Genomic DNA, 17,818 nt, shown 5'->3' on the forward strand with positions numbered 1-17,818 from the left:
CAAATACGGCACATTTTATACACGGATTTTGAAGGGTAACATAAGCTACCTCTATTCTTCATATTTATTAATAAATTAAATGTGTCGTTGGGGATGTCACGCGGTTAAACCTTACTTTGGCGGACCTAAAATTTTTAAATTTTTGTTACATAAGCCTGTAGATTTCGGCGAGTGGAATCCAAAAATGCTAGTTTTCAGGCGAGGAATCCACTGGTTTAGAAGTTGTGAGCAGTTAAAGATGAACAATTTTATCGTATTTGACAGGCAATTCAAAAATTGAATTCGTACTCTAGAAAAAATCCCGAAAATATAGGCCCAAACCAACTCTGTTAATTCGAAATATGGCAGTTTTTAAAAATAGGCATAATAATATAAAAGTAGTACATAATGTAGTCCGCCACCACCGAGAATCTGTTTTACCGACAGGGTATGGCTACAAGACAATATGGCGTCGAAAGTGTCAGTCAAATGCCACTTTTAACTGCTCATAACTTGTGAACTAGTGGATTCCTCGCTGTAAAACTAGCATTTCCGGATTTTTCTCGACAAAATCTACAGGATTATGTAAAAGAAACTTAAAAATTTTAGGTCCGCCAAAGTAAAGTGCAGCCTGCCACGCAGCTCTGGACGCATACATTGCAGTATAGGAGTTTTGTTAACAATTTAAGGGTGCGCAGAGGGTAAGGACAGAGAGGGCGATACAAAAATTGCAGGAGAGACGAGGACAGGACGATTAGGGTAGCACGATTTTTTGCAATGATATTGAAGCATAGAAGTAATATTTTCTAATAATTCTGGTTTTAGTATATTCGTTACACTTTGGCGGATGCGACTCCAAGGCCTGATATTGCAATTTCGGCCTTAAAATTTTATAAACAATAAAATAAAGATAGCAAACGTACTTTTATTCAGTTCTATCTCAGTTCTTTGAAAAGAAACTCTTCACGCTTTTTAGTTCGAGTTATATCGTTCTATCGTTATCGAATCTCGAATCGATCGCTTATGGCTGGAAGCGTTTATACGTTGAGCTCGAACAGTCTCGAACGATTCGTACTCTCGCTTATCGCCTCGCAGGATACGAGGAATTTTATAATCCGTTTCGAACAAATTCCATCATTCTCCGAGCGTTCACGTTCGCGATAGATCACGATCTCACCTTTACCACGTTCGCTCGTTGCGTCAATTATAGTCATTTCGTTTCTTTTTAAATCCCGGAAACGGTTACTGTATCGATTACGAGACGCAGAGGTAGAAACTTGACGAGAATGATCTCCTTAAACATTTGCGCTGACAATGTTACTTTCGACCGCTTCTACTCCAGGGCCGGCTTAGCTTAGAAACAAACGACGCATGCTAGTGCTTCGGTAATGAAGGAGTACAAAATTAATAAAGAAACCAGCGAGTATCGTATCTTGATAAGTAAATATTTTAATCTTCTTGAAATATGTGTACACTGTGGGAAGCTGGAACAAATTTGGACACTTTTTGTGATTAATATATTTAATAATTGATTAAAATATTAAGACATCATTAATGCCACGCACATGCTTTTTTTTAACTTGATTCATTCTAACGTTTTTTCCTCATATGCATACCAATCTAACTCACTTTCCACGCATACCAAAACCAACTCTCACATAAACACAAAGTTCGACGATCCACTCTTTTCAGCATTCTGAGACTCCTATAAGTCTGGTATCATAGTTATTTTCTATTCTTATTCTTAAATTATATCTTCAATTTTCTACGAGGCCCTAAAGGGAGTATTCCAGTCTAGAGCGACAATTTTTAGTCCTTTTGAGGATTTCTTTTTAATCTATAAGGAATTTTTATAAAGTATTTTGCACATGTACTTATTCACATTTTAAGAACATACACAATCTTTGTTGGATTCAAATCGTACTGCCAATGCATTGTAAAGCGGAACGAACGACTATGTTTGTTCTTTTGTCACGTTCACGATGCATTAATGTAATCGCGATAACGTTACTAATTAGAGGGCCGCTCGTTACTTTAATTCTCGACAAATTAAATTTGTTTATCGCTTTTGTTATAAAGCATGAACTGTATTAGCCATGTATTTGTAAGAAATAAAGTATAATCTTAATAATCTTATGCAGGTAAAAATAATCGAAATTAAACGTAGTATAAGTGATCTCGTACAGTCTCTCCACGATTCCAGGCGTTCTGCTTATTCGAAATGAAAAAATAAAAAAACATCTTCATTGATATTAGCGTCACTATAGCCCGAAACAAATTAATTATGAAATGTTGAAAATTCAAGAAATGGCAGCACTTTAAAGTTTGAACGTCGATTCCTTGTACTTTTTTTTTTGTTCTTGTTACATTAAAAAAAATATATTTAGAATAATCAGATTTTGAAAATTGCGATCCGGGCGATAAAAGCATATGTACCTAAGAATCACTCAAAATTTAAAGTCATTCGGTTAACTAGAACTCGAGATATCATGGCAACCATTTAAAGAAATATGGTTGCGAGGACATCGCGGTTAAAGTTTTTCGTACCAAATACATATACTTACGATTACTATTAAAATTCAATGCTCGCTTACTTGCTTGTAGATAAAATAATTTTTGGAAAAACTATAACCGACTTCGAAAAAATATTAAAATTGCACTAAAAAGTATGAAATAATTTCTATTTCATTTATATTAAATGATATTCAGTAATATATTAAATTTCTATTTCCTTTATATTAAATTATGTTAAATAACCTTTTCGTTGAAAATGAATGTCACGTTTGCACATTTTACACATTACCAACAAAGACGTTGTAGTAAAATTTGCAAAGAAATTTAAAATGCATTATCCAAACGAACTACAGATGATAACGTCGTTGCGACACCGTTCTGTTTAGCCGTCCCTGACTTCGTTAATTTTCCGAATTCCACAAAATTCTTTGGCAGATGTATTTTTAAAGATATACACTTTGATAAAATGCAAAACGAATCTATATTTTGAAAGTTCCAGACTAGAATACCCCCTTAAGAGGATCCACCTGTGTAAGACTTTCAAAAAATCAATAATGTTTTTTCTACATATTTATCATCTAGGAGATATTACAATGACAGTCACAGAAGCATTTTATAAAATTCTGCTTAAGATGCAGGATTGCGCAAAATCCATTACATGAATCGGGACCAAATTTTTTTTCTACAATTTTTAAACGTAATTGGTGGTACTGGCGGCGAGATTCATGCTAACAAAATTTTTTTCCAACGTCTATTAGCCATTAGATAGGGGAAAAGATACCTTAAAATATCATTTTTTAGTTTATACGCCACTCTATTAACAATTTTCAAAACTTTGTGAATATCTTATCGCCAGTACCTTCAAAATGTAATTATAAAAAAGGTTTCTTTTACTATTTTGTTTCAAATGATCAAGTACGATCAAATCCTGCTCGCCGAATGACTCTTTTACTTTTAAGTGGTCTCGTTCAAACGCCGCACAGTGGGCGAAATCGACCAAATCTGTGTAAAAATCGTAGAACTCTTGACAGAAATGAGATAGACCAATGATCCTTGGATGAAATTAAAGCTGAAACTTCACAGATTAAGGGAGAAATATAGAGAAAATGATGCGGGCAATGTTTGACCTTCAAAATTTAGGTTAAACTTCCACTTTTTCACCAAAATCTAGTTCAGCTCCTAGATCCAAATTTTTTTATAACTTGCCACACATGACTTCTTATAGATCTTGACATGCCGAATTCAAATCTGGCCGCGAAATTTGTCTAGCATTTCAGGAAGTTGAGAAAAAAGCGACTTAAATGAAAAAATCGATTTAAATTGTGTTTTTTTTCGTTCAAATATTTTAATAATACTACTATAAATATTTATTTATATAGAATATCAAATAATAAATATAAATAAAATAATATGTTAATCCTAAATAATGCTGTACAATAGTAATAGTGTCCTAGGTTTAAATCTCGTCATCGCTCGACGCACAATCTTTCTAAATATACATTTTTCCATATTTATGGTCAACTTATTTATGCTTACTTGATTATCATATATATTTATACAGATATCAATATTGTCATGGCATGTCAAAATCTATAAGAAATCATGTGTGGCAAGTTATAAAAAAATTTGGATCTAGGAGCTGAACTAGATTTTGGTGAAAAAATGGAAGTTTAACCTAAATTTTGAAGGTCAAACATTGCCCGTATCACTTTCTCTATATTTCTCCCTTAATCTGTGAAATTTCAGCTTTAATTTCATCCAAGGATCATTGGTCTATCTCATTTCTGTCAAGAGTTCTACGATTTTTACACAGATTTGGTCGATTTTGCCCACTGTGCGCCGCACAGTTGGACAAAACGACTCTCGCTGATCAAAAATCCGTAACTTTGGTTCTCTTGAAAATATTTTAATAAAATTTTAGGAACTTATTCCCTATACTATGATACTTAAATTGTATTAGTATAAATCAATTTGAGCTACAGGTTGTCCAAATATTCACGTATAAAGTGTAACGCGTTCAATATCTTTCACTTGTTTGACATATTTATTGTTATTTAACCAAAATTCGACTCAAACCTGTTATTAACTATGAGAGAAACGTATTTAGGGGCACAAAGGGGCACCCAATCATTAGAGAATCTGATAGAGGATAGTTCACCCTTTCCAGTGATAGCAATGAAACCTTGGACAAGTGCGGTCAATTTTTTATAATCATGAGTAGAGTTAAGAGTTTCGTCAAACGTATATTAGTATTATTTTAGACTCGAGCCCCATTATTTAAAAATTTTCTACATTCCAACTTAGTTTGTCATCATGAGTAGTTCGTATATATATTTATCTTCTCGCGAAATCCATTAAAAAGTCTGTATGACAGACAAACCATCGCATCTAGTACCGCTTTTCGATTATCAAGCACTGCGGCCAACACGTGTTTAGTCTAATTTAATTGCCATTTTCACGAAATGGGGCACCTAGGGGCACCTGATCTTTGCAGAATCTGATGGAGGATGGTTCACCCTTTTCTGTGATAGCAATTAAACCTCGGACAAGTGCGGTCAATTTTTTATAACCATGCGTAAAGTTACAATTTTACTTAAATGTACTTCTCTCCAAGCAGACCCAATTATTTAAAAAGTTGTTAACATTTTGACTTACTTTATGCATTAAATACTATCTATACAACTCTAGCAAACATTATAATTCATTTGAATATCGTCTTTCTGAGCAAAGTTTTATAGAATCGTATATTGAAGTTAGGAGTAATATCGTAAGCGTTTTGCATGCTTGAATTTCAACTGTCTTTGAATGCGCACCACAGCAAAACGGAAGCAAATATCAAAAAACAGATTGCACTACATTAAACAGCAATTTATCCTCTATCGATGTACATAAACAGTTTTTCCATTTTTCGAATTCGCGAAAATCGATTTTTGATCGCCGAAAGCCGTTTCGTCCGTCCTACCGTGCGCCGTCTGGGAACATCCACATATCGAAATATTTTGATAAAAAATCAAAAATTAATATTAAAGCGTCGATCTGCCAAATAAAAAAGAAAATTATCATAATTACACTAGTACTTTTCCTACAAAAAATTCTTGAAAATTGCCTTGAAAATTAAACGTTACACAGGTGGACCCCCTTAATTTGAGTTAGAAGGGGGGCGCTCTAATGAGAAGTTGCATTGTAGCGATTAGTAACTCTAGCGTCGGCCCTGCCCCTCCTCCCCCACCCTCATCCCTTTCGATCGACTGCGCCACGAACGGGCCCCGTTTTTGCCATGACCGTTTTCTCCATGAAGGTGCATACGTTTCACTGGCCGAGGTACATGCCATGTCCAGTGAAACTGCATCTGTGCGTGCACCGGCTAAAGAAATTGTTGAGGAGATACCAGAGACTCGGTCATGGCGTAAATGGGTCACTCGCGACTTTAATCTCGACGATGTACAGCGTGCGTTGCGTTGCACCTTACGAGACCCACTTCAATTGTGGATTGGGGACACAAAAACAGTTCGAGAATAATAATACTCAGCCGTTGCTTTCCGTGCTCTCATAAAACGTACAAGCTAATTAATCTGTGAAAATCTTCGCTAGAAACGTTAAATTAAAAATCCATTTGTTTGTGATTTCTCTAAAACTTTTACGATTCTTTATAGCCTTACATAGAGTATAGCCTTACTTTTTAATTTGCGAAAACACCGTTGAAAACGTCGATCGCCACTCTTGCACCACGTGTCCGTTTGTTACAAACCATAACTCAATAGCAACAACAACAACAACGGTAGAGTAATACAATCAGTGACGTAGCGAGGAAATTTGCGCTCGAGGGCATTTCAATGAATTTGCGACGTTTTCGTATAGTGGGACTCCACCATATAATACAGATAATTTCAGATCACTAATTTGACTGTGTTCAAAACTACCCTTCTGGAATCTGACGTCAAAGAACAATACAGGACGAAAGAAATATAAAAATAGTTACCTCAGGACTTTTATTGATTCATTAATTTGAATAATTTTATAGAGAAATCCAGAAGAATTTTCAAAAAATTTTATGAATATAGTATATTGTACATACATATATACCAGGTGATTCGCGAGATACAAAACACCTAATTATCTCAGTTCGACTTAAAGATAGAAGAAAATGTTAGAGAAAAAAGTTGTACTCTTAAGGGGGGCAAATATGAGGATATAAAAAAAATTTCCGAATTATGTAATTTTTAAGGTTTTTTGAAGGTTATCGGTAATTTTTGGATTACATCCTATATTTTCAACATCATAAGATTGTAGCTGACGTCAAGACGAGTACAACGATGTGTTACACTATGACCTTCAAATGACCTTGACTTGAACCTTGAATTCTCTTCCTTTGAATAACGCATCGTTAAACTGATATCGATGAACTGATACATTCGGAATTCTTCAATGACAATAACTGACTCGGTAGTAAATACCTGTAGCTTATTGATAAACATGTTTCTGTATACTTAGAAATTACCTTCCATTAACAGTATACACGTGCTGAAATGGTTTAAGAAATTACATTTTCGTTGATCAGACGGAAATTTCTCAGTTTAAGGTCATTTGAAGATCATAGTGTAACACATCGTTGTACTCATCCTGACGTCAGCTACAATCTTATGATGTTGAAAATATAGAATGTAATCCAAAAATTACCGATAACCTTCAAGAAACCTTGAAAAATTACAAACTTCTGAAATTTTTTTGTATCCTCATATTTGCCCCTTTAAACAATACCACTTTTTCCTCTGATATTTTCTTCTATTTTTAGGTCGAACTGAGATAATTAGGTGTTCTGTTTCTCGTGAATCACCCGGTATAAATTGATGTAAAAGTAATTAAGTATTTTCTTATCATGGATGCAGAAAGTATCTGTTCCTACACAAGAACTTCTTATCAATATTATTGAAAATGAAACTATTATCTACATTTTCTCTAATCTAAGAATTCTCATCGTAAGAATTCCTTTTCAAATGTCTAGAATTTACTGAAGATGTTCCACAACCACTCCAACTCCAAAATCAACGAAGGTGCAGGATTCCCAGCATAAACGCCCCTATAGCCATTAATTTCCTACTTCTTTATTCGCGTAATTAACGGTTACAGATAACGCGATATTTTTACGTCAAAGAACAATACAGGAAATAATGTCGAATTTACTACGAAAAGATCTATCAATATCAATTGTTTATTACTACTCGTTTGTTCTATCTCTTATATACAGCATTAAGCTTATTAAAAAGTGAAAGTGTAATCAGAGCAATCAATAATAAATATTAATTCGTATTACCAATCCATCGTTTCCTTCCAAACGATTCTCCCATTAATTTTGCAAAGAATTGTTTCTTTGAGGTAATTCGATAATTTTGCGATAGAGTAATCGTTTCGTGATCCACGAGGAATTAATCCGAACTATTACTAATCATAACTGCGGGGAACTGTATATCGTAATCAAAGACGTAATTGGCCACCAATGATGCCATGAGTCACTCAGCCAGTTTCAAGTTTCTAATACCGATTCGAAACGTCGAAATTTCACTCCATCTAGACACTGTTGACGAAACACTCACCGTGTTGGATCGTCGTGAGCAGAATGGCCAGGCAGAGGAACAGCGACACTGTTTGCGCCCCCTGAAACGGAAAAGCGATGCTATGAGACGAGTGTGTTTAACCTCTTCAAGGATATCGACGCATATGTGCGCCGTTTGCCTTCTTCTTATATCCGAGTGCTGTTGACAAAGATATAAGGAACTTTATGGTGAACGGATGTTCATCACAAAATTTCTCATTCAGAGAAAGTGATAGCACGCCGAAAGGTCACATTTATGTCGTTTTGAATAGCGAGGTTTCGAATCGAACGTGAATTATGCGACTTACAGTGAAACAAAGCGAGTCGAGTAAACAGTACATGCGAGGGATTCTTTGGGTTTGTTTATACACGAAAACGAACGACACATTATAAATTGTTTACCCAGGTTTTCACGGTTTTAACTCGGACTGCGTGAAATTATACAACTAGTGCAAGCTACTACACAAACGCAAATTATCTAAAATTGTTAAAAATCATTTCACTTTTTTCACTATTATTGATGTTATAATACCATTGAAAGCATAAAATACATACGTAGAGCAGACCGAGGCTAAAGATTTCGATTTAAAGAAAACGTCAAAATTGATTGGGAAATAATTCCCTAGTAGCATTTGTGGTTGGTCAACGGTTTCCAATAGTTGGGAATCAGTTGGGATATAGTAAGTGCTTTTGCCTACAAATGCCCAAATAAGGGCCTACGTTAAAAGGATTATGACAATTTTCCTACAAATACCCAATATTGGGCTAACAATGACTATAGTTGGTTAATTAACAAGAAACTTGCAACAATAATACTACGTCGAACCAACCAAAGCACGCCAACGCTTAAACGTTGCCCTTAGACGTTGTGGAAATCTTGTTACAAATAACAACCTGTTGTTATATTCTAAAATGAGTTCTTTCTATTTTTATTTATAAATAATAGTCGCGGTTTTCTATTGTTGGGCCATAGTTGGCCCACTGAAGTTTTGTTATGTACAGTATATCCCCATAAAAAACTTCAAAACAGTAAAAAAATTACGCCAAGTACGTGAAAAAGTGGAGGACTCAAGGAGTTATCATAGAAAAATAAAAGATCCCCATCAAAATGTACAAGAAAGTAGAAAAAGATGTGAAATCAAAATGAGCTGCCAGTACATGTAAGTCCTTTCTAATAAAGTGCAAAGGCGACACTGTGTAACACAATGTAAAATTCGGTGGTTTCCAACTATGCGCAGCTAAAATGCTGTGTTCAACAGTGCGGACGTTCAGATCCTAATGACAATTCATGTAAAGTGACTGCTCCACACTTTAGCGGTGACACGAAGAAGCTGAATAGCGTATCATCCACAAACTGAGGCTGTTTAAAAATTTGCCTTGATGTCCGCGGCCTGGAAGTCAAATGCTTGGCGTGGCCAGGCAAGGTCCTGTCGATTAATAAGAATTATTTTAAAACGCAAAATAATGAAAATGTACTCATATTGTAAGAGCTTTAAATTGATATATTATGTAAAAGACTGCGAGAGAGAAAGTATGGGTCTTGATGATCTGAGAATGCCTTAGCTGTTGAGAATGCTTATCTCTAACATTTTTGGGACACCCTGTATATCTTTTCACAACGACAAGGTAGATATATTATCACTTATAACCATATACTTCCCAATACAATATCACTACACGTAGCCTTTAAAATAATTATTCAATTTGCGGCGTCCAAATGTCACCAATACAAACTGACAGGTTATACAGGTTAGAAATGACAACTGTCACAAATACAAACTGACAGGTTATACAGATTAGAAATGAACGAGCGGCGTGAGCGGCAGCCATATTCCGGCCGACGAGCCCTGCCGACTGATTCCGAGAGTCGACGAATCGACGAACAGCCTTAGCTCCTATTGGCTAAGTGTTGACGAAAAATCGACTGGAAAAGTATAAGACGGTAATATTTTTGCATGTATCGTGACATGGTATTACGATATCTCAGTTGTACGTGGACCGATTTTATTGATTTTATACTTAAATGCGATTTACATCAGAAAAATGAGTTTAAATTTAGAAAATATTGCAGGCGTGATGAGACATTAATGAAAGAAGTTTCAATTTAGGTTAGAATGGACCATCTCTCCTGTAAAAGATATATAAGCGGTATCGCCACGTTATACAGGGTGGCTGTATAATTTGTCATGAACTTGGCGTCGAGACGTTACCGCGTCTCTAGATTTCAGAAAGCAAAAATGAAAACAAATGAAAAGCTTTGTTGCCGGCACAACGACAGGGCGAGTCTTTCGACTCTTGTTTCTTTTAATTTTTAATCGATGTGATGTTGGGTGGGCACCGTTGTCACCAGACAGTTCATTTTTGTTATCCATTACTTTCCCAGATAGCACGGGGACGTCTTATGTACGTCCATAAGACGTCCGGTACTGGACGTTTGGGACGTCCTATGGACGTCCAGATAACGTCCAAACGTCCCCTGAACATCCTGTGAACGTCCATTTCCAGAACGTTTCTGTACATTCTTTGTACGTCCATGGGACGTCCGGTGCTATCTGGGATAATAATATTAATTAATTAATTACTTAATTAATTAATATTAATTTACAATTGTAAATAGTGTATTTTATATTCGGAAAAAAATATTCTGTTCTACATATTAAATAAATATTATATTATAAATAATATTAATAAATAATATTTATTTGTTTAAAAAAAAGTATTTTTCCCTAAATCTAGAAAGTTCAGAGCGGACATCCCTGGGACGTACAAAATTTACGTCCCATGGACGTTTTAAGGATGTCCGACAACGGACGTCGGACGTTTGGACGTAAATTGGACATAAAATGGACGTCCATGGGACGTCCGGTGCTATCTGGGTATGTACTCTCTTGGAATATGGGGCTGAGAGAAAATTGAAAATTGTATACTTTTTCTGTATAATTAAATGGTAAGTTTACTTTAGAAGGCACAGTATTAATGTCTACACCTAATAAGTAGTAATATATCTCCTTTAAATAAAAAAAGTAAACCAGCAACTGGTACACGATTCATCGGATTGAGCCCCATTTTGCAAATAAACACATAATCCATTCTTTTTTGGGCTATACGTTGCAATATACATTACAACAAACAATGTAGCAATTTTATTGTAGTAATTTTGTTGCTTATCTTGAGTCTCTTATTTTTCCTCTCCTTTCTTCTCACACTTTCTTTTTGTTGGGATAATTTGTTTTTTACTGTAATAGATTGGTATTCCTGACCTGCACTGCCACGCCACCTCGGCGATTTTTGTTTAAACTTACCTTCGTTCTTTTGTTATCACCATGTAAAGCACGTTTAATCGACATAATATGTATATATTCTTTATTTTCACGTACAATTCTTAAAGTAATTTGCGCACCTCAAACCTTAACACTTTTCTTTTTCGTGCTCCCATTCTTCTAGTACATTTTTGCCCTCGTCATCTCTTGCTTCTATTTCCCATTTGTTACATTCCTTCCCACTAATGATACACCCATGAAGACTGTATAAGGAGTGCCAACTGTGTAGTGTAGAAGTGTCATCAAAATCCCGAGCTTTAAGTTATGAGTATTTCTACCACTCGCGGCGCAAGTGAGCACAGACTACGATATGTATATGTCATACGTGTATTTATTATCATATATATCATATCATATGTATTTTTTCATATATCATAGTCTGTGCGCACTAGCGCTGTGAGTGTTAGAAATATTCATAACTTCAAGCTCGGGTTTCTGATAACAGTTTTCTAGTAACTTTCGTATGGAGTTAGATCTCCTTATACAGTCTTCATGAATATGCATTATTAGCACTTTATAATCAAAGTATATGCGTGTGAAATTGCGTGTTCTTTCAACGTGTCATTCGATTTAACGATCCAGATAACACAAAAATAACCCGAGCCACATATCGAACTCAGGCTCGCCACCAATTTCCCGTGACTAGATCTAGGGAATTTCTGTGAGACACCGCACCATTTATTCCCTAATATTGCATGAACACTTACTTCCGGAACACTTAGTCTCGATCTCCCCTAATTCTTTCATCTGATTATATTTTCATCACCTACTCTATAAAATAAATTTATGCATGGATTGCATCCGTGAGTCTCGAGCAATGCGAAACACTGACCACCAAGGTCTTCAGGCCTTGATTTCATTTCACGTCGATCTTTACACGAGAATCTTGATACCACTTTCTACGCCTTGTTCGCGATGGTTAGTCGACTAATTGGTCTCCCAAGACTTCTACTTTCGACGAGTTTGTTGTTCAACGCATAAAATGGGCTTCAAATGGGATCTGAATGGGCGTTCAAAGAATATGATTACCGCGTCGTGGTCGTGAATGTGTTACACGTGTCGTGAGTTCATCTTTAAGAATTCTAGTCACTCGAAGATTGCTGTGAACAGATTTATCGACTACCGTTTCGAACTCCGTTATGCAGTGACGCATTACGCTGTATATGAGCGGCCGACAACCTTATTCGGCCCTGAGTGAAATTAAACGAATGATTTTATTCTTGCGAAGTTCTTGCAAAGTTCGTGCGTCAGTAGTATTTTGTAACACGCTAGTAAAGGAAGTTATTTATTAAAATGGGAATAGTAAAGTAGAAATTACTTGAAAAATAATGCAACTATCAGAAGCCTTGAGGAGAATTGAGGGAGAACGAGTGAAGAGGTTGGAAGAATGTTTGGTTGGAGGACGAAGAAAGACACTGGATTAAGACTAGAAGAGAGGATTAACAACATTTATGAGCAAAACTATAGGTTTCGAATAAATCTGAAGTGTGCCGATATATTTGTCTCCTTTCCTCTTTTGAACATTTTCCAAAGAAGGAAGCGAGACAAATATATCGGCACACTTCAGATTTATTCGAAGCCTAGGGTTTTGCCCATCTCTGATTACCAAGTGTCTGAAGGGGAAGCCGGTAGTAGAATTGTGCACATACATAGCCGACTTTGAAAAAATAGTAAGGAAGAAGAAAGAGAAAGGCAATGAGATTGAGGCAGATGGAAGAGTAGAGGTCGAAGAGATAGACTAACCGTAACCGTAACCTATGATAACCAAAGATTCTAGATTATAAGATTACTAAATAAGGAAAAGGGGATATAATGTAAGGGAAGGGGACAAATATAAAAACCCATAAAGGTATACATGGCAATAAAATGAACTATATACTATACAGAGTGTCCCAAAACTGTTGTAACACCTTGAAAGAGGTGGTCTCATTCGCTACTGCGGCCGCTCCATCGGCATACTCGCGCTCTGATTGGTCAGTATTTTCCGTTAATATCTCCTCAACGAAGCCTCAGATAACATTTTCGCTAAGGAAAAAGTTGTTTCAAATCACCTCCCGAACCACCCCTTTCAAGGTGTTACAACAGTTTTGGGACACCCTGTATAACTATATAATGCAACTATCATTGCATTTGTATTGCGATTGCACATGTACCATTGCATTTAAAGAAAGACATGATCCTAGAAATATAGTATCTAGAGACACCATAACATCTTGACGCCAAGTACGTGAAAAATTATGTCACCGCGTATCTTTTACAGGAGAGACGGTCCAGCCTAACCTGAAACTTCTTTCATTAATATCTCAACACGCCTGCAATATTTTCTAAATTTAAAAACATTTTTCTAATGTAAACCGCATATAAGCGAAAACCAAAATCAATAAAATTGATCCACGTACAACTGAGATATCGTAATATCATGTCATGAATCTGTCAAAAACGGTATTTTTCGTATGATTTTCCCGTCGTCAATCCTTAGCCAATGGAAGCTAAGCAAACCTCGAGTGTCGTTCGTCGACTCTCGGAATCATTCGGTTCGACATGGCTCGTCGCGCATCGAGCGTCGAGAGTCGAAACAGATGTCATCATTCATAACCTGCCAAGTGTCAAAAGTTTTTACACTATTGCATTATTAATTATATTTATATCAGCAAAATGTTTTCAATTTAGACTTTTTATGTAGGGTTTAATAACAAATTGTAACCAGTGTTGTAAAGTATTGATCGATCTTGATTACAAGGTAAGTTGTCAAAATCTGAAGTGCCAGATACCTTTATTCATACATAAAATTGTTTTTAATATAGATCCATACCACCAAAGTGTTTTTAATTTAAGCTTTTTATGTAGAGCTTGTGGAAACGAAGGGAATCCACAGGATTGGAGGTTAACAAATTGCTGCCAGTATTGTAAAATATAGATCAATCTTGATTACAAGGTAAGTTGTAAAAGTCTGAATTGCCAGATACCTTTATTCATACAGAAAATTGTTATTAATATTGTTGCGAGCACCCTTTGGATGGATTCAAGGCCTGGATCCAAAGCTACGTTTAATTACATTTCTATTGTACACATTTCTATTGTAAAGTTAATTGTTATTTATTAAAGTTCTTGTTATCTCGTTATGCCAAAACTCAACAATATAGATCCATACCACCAAAGTGTTCTGAATTTAGACTTTTTAGGTAGAGCTTATACAAACAAAGGGGATACAACATCCACAGGCTTGGAGGTTGTCTGGAGAAAGTTGTAGATGATGAAGCATATCCTTTCGCATTTCAATTTAGTGCTTAACTAATAATGGATCTCTTCGTTCATTTTCTCACTTCATGTTTAACATTAAAATTTTTTGCAACGAGAAAACAGATTTGCTTATATTTATGTTAATTCATAAATTGAACGAATAAATGTTTATTATTAATAAATGATATCATATGAAATATACATATATATTCGCTTTTGTTACCCTGTTTCTTTTTCTTTTTTTCTATTCAATTAAAAAAATAATAATTTTGACTATTTATGTAGAGCTTATAGAAATTGTGTGGTACATCTTGTACTGCCTAAGATGTTGAAGACATTTGTGATGTTTTGGCATTTTCCTCAAAATGTTTTAATAACAAAGCTATAGCTTGTTACACCTACTTAATTCATCGCATAGTCTCTTTATAAACATTTTTCCAATGTACTTGTCTGAAAAGTGGTTTTAGAGTGGGCGGTACCCTTAAGAAAATAAAAACGTTGATATTAATTATGATTATATGATTGGATGGTTACATAATTACATGATCACATGATTACATTATATGATTATGTGATTATGTTTATGATTATCACGTTCATATTTTTTTCTTTTAGGATACATGGTCGAAATTATTATTATTTCGAATATATTGAAATTTAGTTTAAAACCACCAATATGCCAGATTTAAGGTCCAAATTCGTATCTAGACCCAATACCAGAAATATTAATTCGAGAATTAAAAAAAGCGTCCTAAACATGAATACAGAATAAAACCTATAGGTCTCCATTTGAAAAAATTGACTTGTGCCTTATGACCTTTTTTTATTTTGTATTTGGCACATACTTATATTATTTGAAACAGCATTTTTTTTTATTATAATTTGTTTTGTTGTCTGGATAAAACGAGGTTATATTTACTCTTAAAATAGAGTCACAGAATTTTTATTCATTTTGGGCTTCGTGTAGGTAACATAATGTCTTCATGTTGATTCTTCGATAAAAAGAAAGCGAAGTTATAAGTATACTTCAGTTGTCTTTCTTCCGATACAACCCAAAATTTGTCATGTACTTCATCGAGACATAATGCGCCATTGTAGTTATGGTCGGCCTCGTTCAACTTTCATCTCTGTTATCGAGGCCAATGAATTAAATTAGTTCTAATAATAGGTGAATAATATTCTAAGCTGACAGCAAATTATCGAGTTGCGCCATTCCGATATAAGACTCAGCGACGGAAATACAATCGCCATTTGCCTGTTAACCCTTTCACGAATAAAAACTTCGTCGTAAATAGGTCAAATGTACCAACATTTCACACGTGGAAGGAAATGTAGATTACCACCTTGTTTAGGTGGTATTTTTGAATTCCGAGAAAATCGTTTAGCATGAGAATCTAAAATTCTTTTGAACTTATACTTGAATGATAAAATAATATAAATCATATTAATTAGTATCGAATGCATTAGTTACATTTTTTCTGAAGTAAAAAGTTGGAGAACATGATTGATTCAGTGATGCATTATAGTCGGCACATATAATGATTAAAATTTTTAAATTTTTGTTACATAAGCCTGTAGATTTCGGCGAATGGAATCCAAAAATGCTAGTTTTCAGGCGAGGAATCCACTAATTCGGAAGTTATGAGCAGTTAAAGGTGAACCTTTTTACCGTATTTGTCAGGCAATTCAAAAATTGAATTCGTACTCTAGGGCGGGGGAGGGGCTTCCCCCGTCCCCCTGTACCGCCTCCCCGAAAAATAGGCCCAAACCAACTCTGTTAATTCGAAATATGGCAGTTTTCAAAAATAGACATAATGATATAAAAGTAGTACATAATGTAGTCCGCTATAACCGAGAATCTGTTTTACCGACAGGGTATGGCTACAAGACAATATGGCGTCGAAAGTGTCAGTCAAATACGGTAAAATGCCACTTTTAACTGCTCATAACTTGTGAACTAGTGGATTCCTCGCCTTAAAACTAGCATTTCCGGATTTTTCTCGAGAAAATCTACAGGATTACGTAAAAAAAACTCAAAAATTTTAGGTCCGCCAAAGTAAAGTGCAGCCAATTCATTTATTAACAGACTTTGTTCAACATTTCCATGTTCTGGTTCGTCATCAGGGGCATGTTTGAGGTTATAGAACCCACATTGGTATCGCGCAGATACATATCTAGTTTGCCACTATAATGTAATTACAAATTATTAAGTAATAGAGACACTATTCTCATATAATTGGTAGACTGTGTGTTAATCATGACTTCGGGAGAATAGGTAAAAACAGATTTATTGAAAACTTAGTGTAGCTTGAGAACATTTCTATTATATAGGGTGTCCCAGTCCAAGTGTTATGAAGCTCTAACTCCAAAACTATCTGGCGTATGCAACATTGCAAATATGGAAATTGCATGGTAAAATGGGGCGCATGTTTTAACGAGATGGGATTTTTGTTACCTTTGTTATTTAACGAGATATGATGGTTAAGTTTCGTTTTTCAAATAGAACTATATATTTTTTTTTAGGCCATGCGATAGTACTTTCCAAGAGGAATTCATTCAGCTTTCATGTAGTTTACCCAATTTTTATTAGTTTTCAAGATATAACGCTTCAAAGTTTGCTAATTTTCAAGGAAAAAACTCAGTTCATTTTCAAGGAAAAAACTAAGAAACATCTCGAGTTGCTGGTAGATACCAGAAAAAATGGGCTCGAGTGCAAAGGGTTAAGAGTCCAAGGGGCTTGGAACATCATAAAGTGAAAAAAAAATCACTTTTTTCCCCCCTTTTTTTTTATTAAAATTTAAGCGATTCGGAACAATCCTACGCAAAAAAAATTGAATTTGTAGTACTAGAAGTGGTAAAAATTTTTGTTTGAAAAAAAAAAGGGAGATTTTTTTTTACAAAATTTCTTTTTTTCTCGCAAAAACAATTCGACGACATGAACTTAGTAAGAAGAATGCGATAAAACTGTAAAAATAAATAAGGAAATACAACTGACAACTTCCTCGAAGAGAAAACAACGACAGTCAAATTTGCGGAAGACCGGAGACGCGATTACCTTGGTCACAGCCATAGGTTATTGATTTCTAGGGTAAAGAAGACGGTAAATTATCAAAAAGGCAGTGTTTTAATCGATTTCGATAAAAAGAAATACGATTAGATAATATTTATATCGATA

At 35.1% G+C, this 17,818-nt stretch overlaps 1 protein-coding gene across 1 annotated transcript in view; it reads right to left on the reverse strand.

Moving 5' to 3' along the window:
- LOC128893691 (mucin-2-like) overlaps positions 1–11,493 on the reverse strand; it is a 37,350-nt gene extending 25,857 nt beyond the window's left edge. Inside the window, exons 1-2 of the mRNA XM_054154845.1 lie at positions 11,386–11,493; positions 8,085–8,145 (exon numbers count right to left, since the gene is read on the reverse strand). Coding sequence (XP_054010820.1) covers positions 8,085–8,145; positions 11,386–11,430 — 106 coding nt within the window. The 5' untranslated portion in view covers positions 11,431–11,493. The remainder of the gene's footprint in view (positions 1–8,084; positions 8,146–11,385) is intronic.
- Positions 11,494–17,818: the final 6,325 nt, after the last annotated feature.

The sequence above is a fragment of the Hylaeus anthracinus genome, unplaced genomic scaffold (assembly GCF_026225885.1).
Source record: "Hylaeus anthracinus isolate JK02 unplaced genomic scaffold, UHH_iyHylAnth1.0_haploid 3, whole genome shotgun sequence".
Classification (NCBI taxonomy): Eukaryota; Metazoa; Arthropoda; class Insecta; order Hymenoptera; family Colletidae; genus Hylaeus; species Hylaeus anthracinus.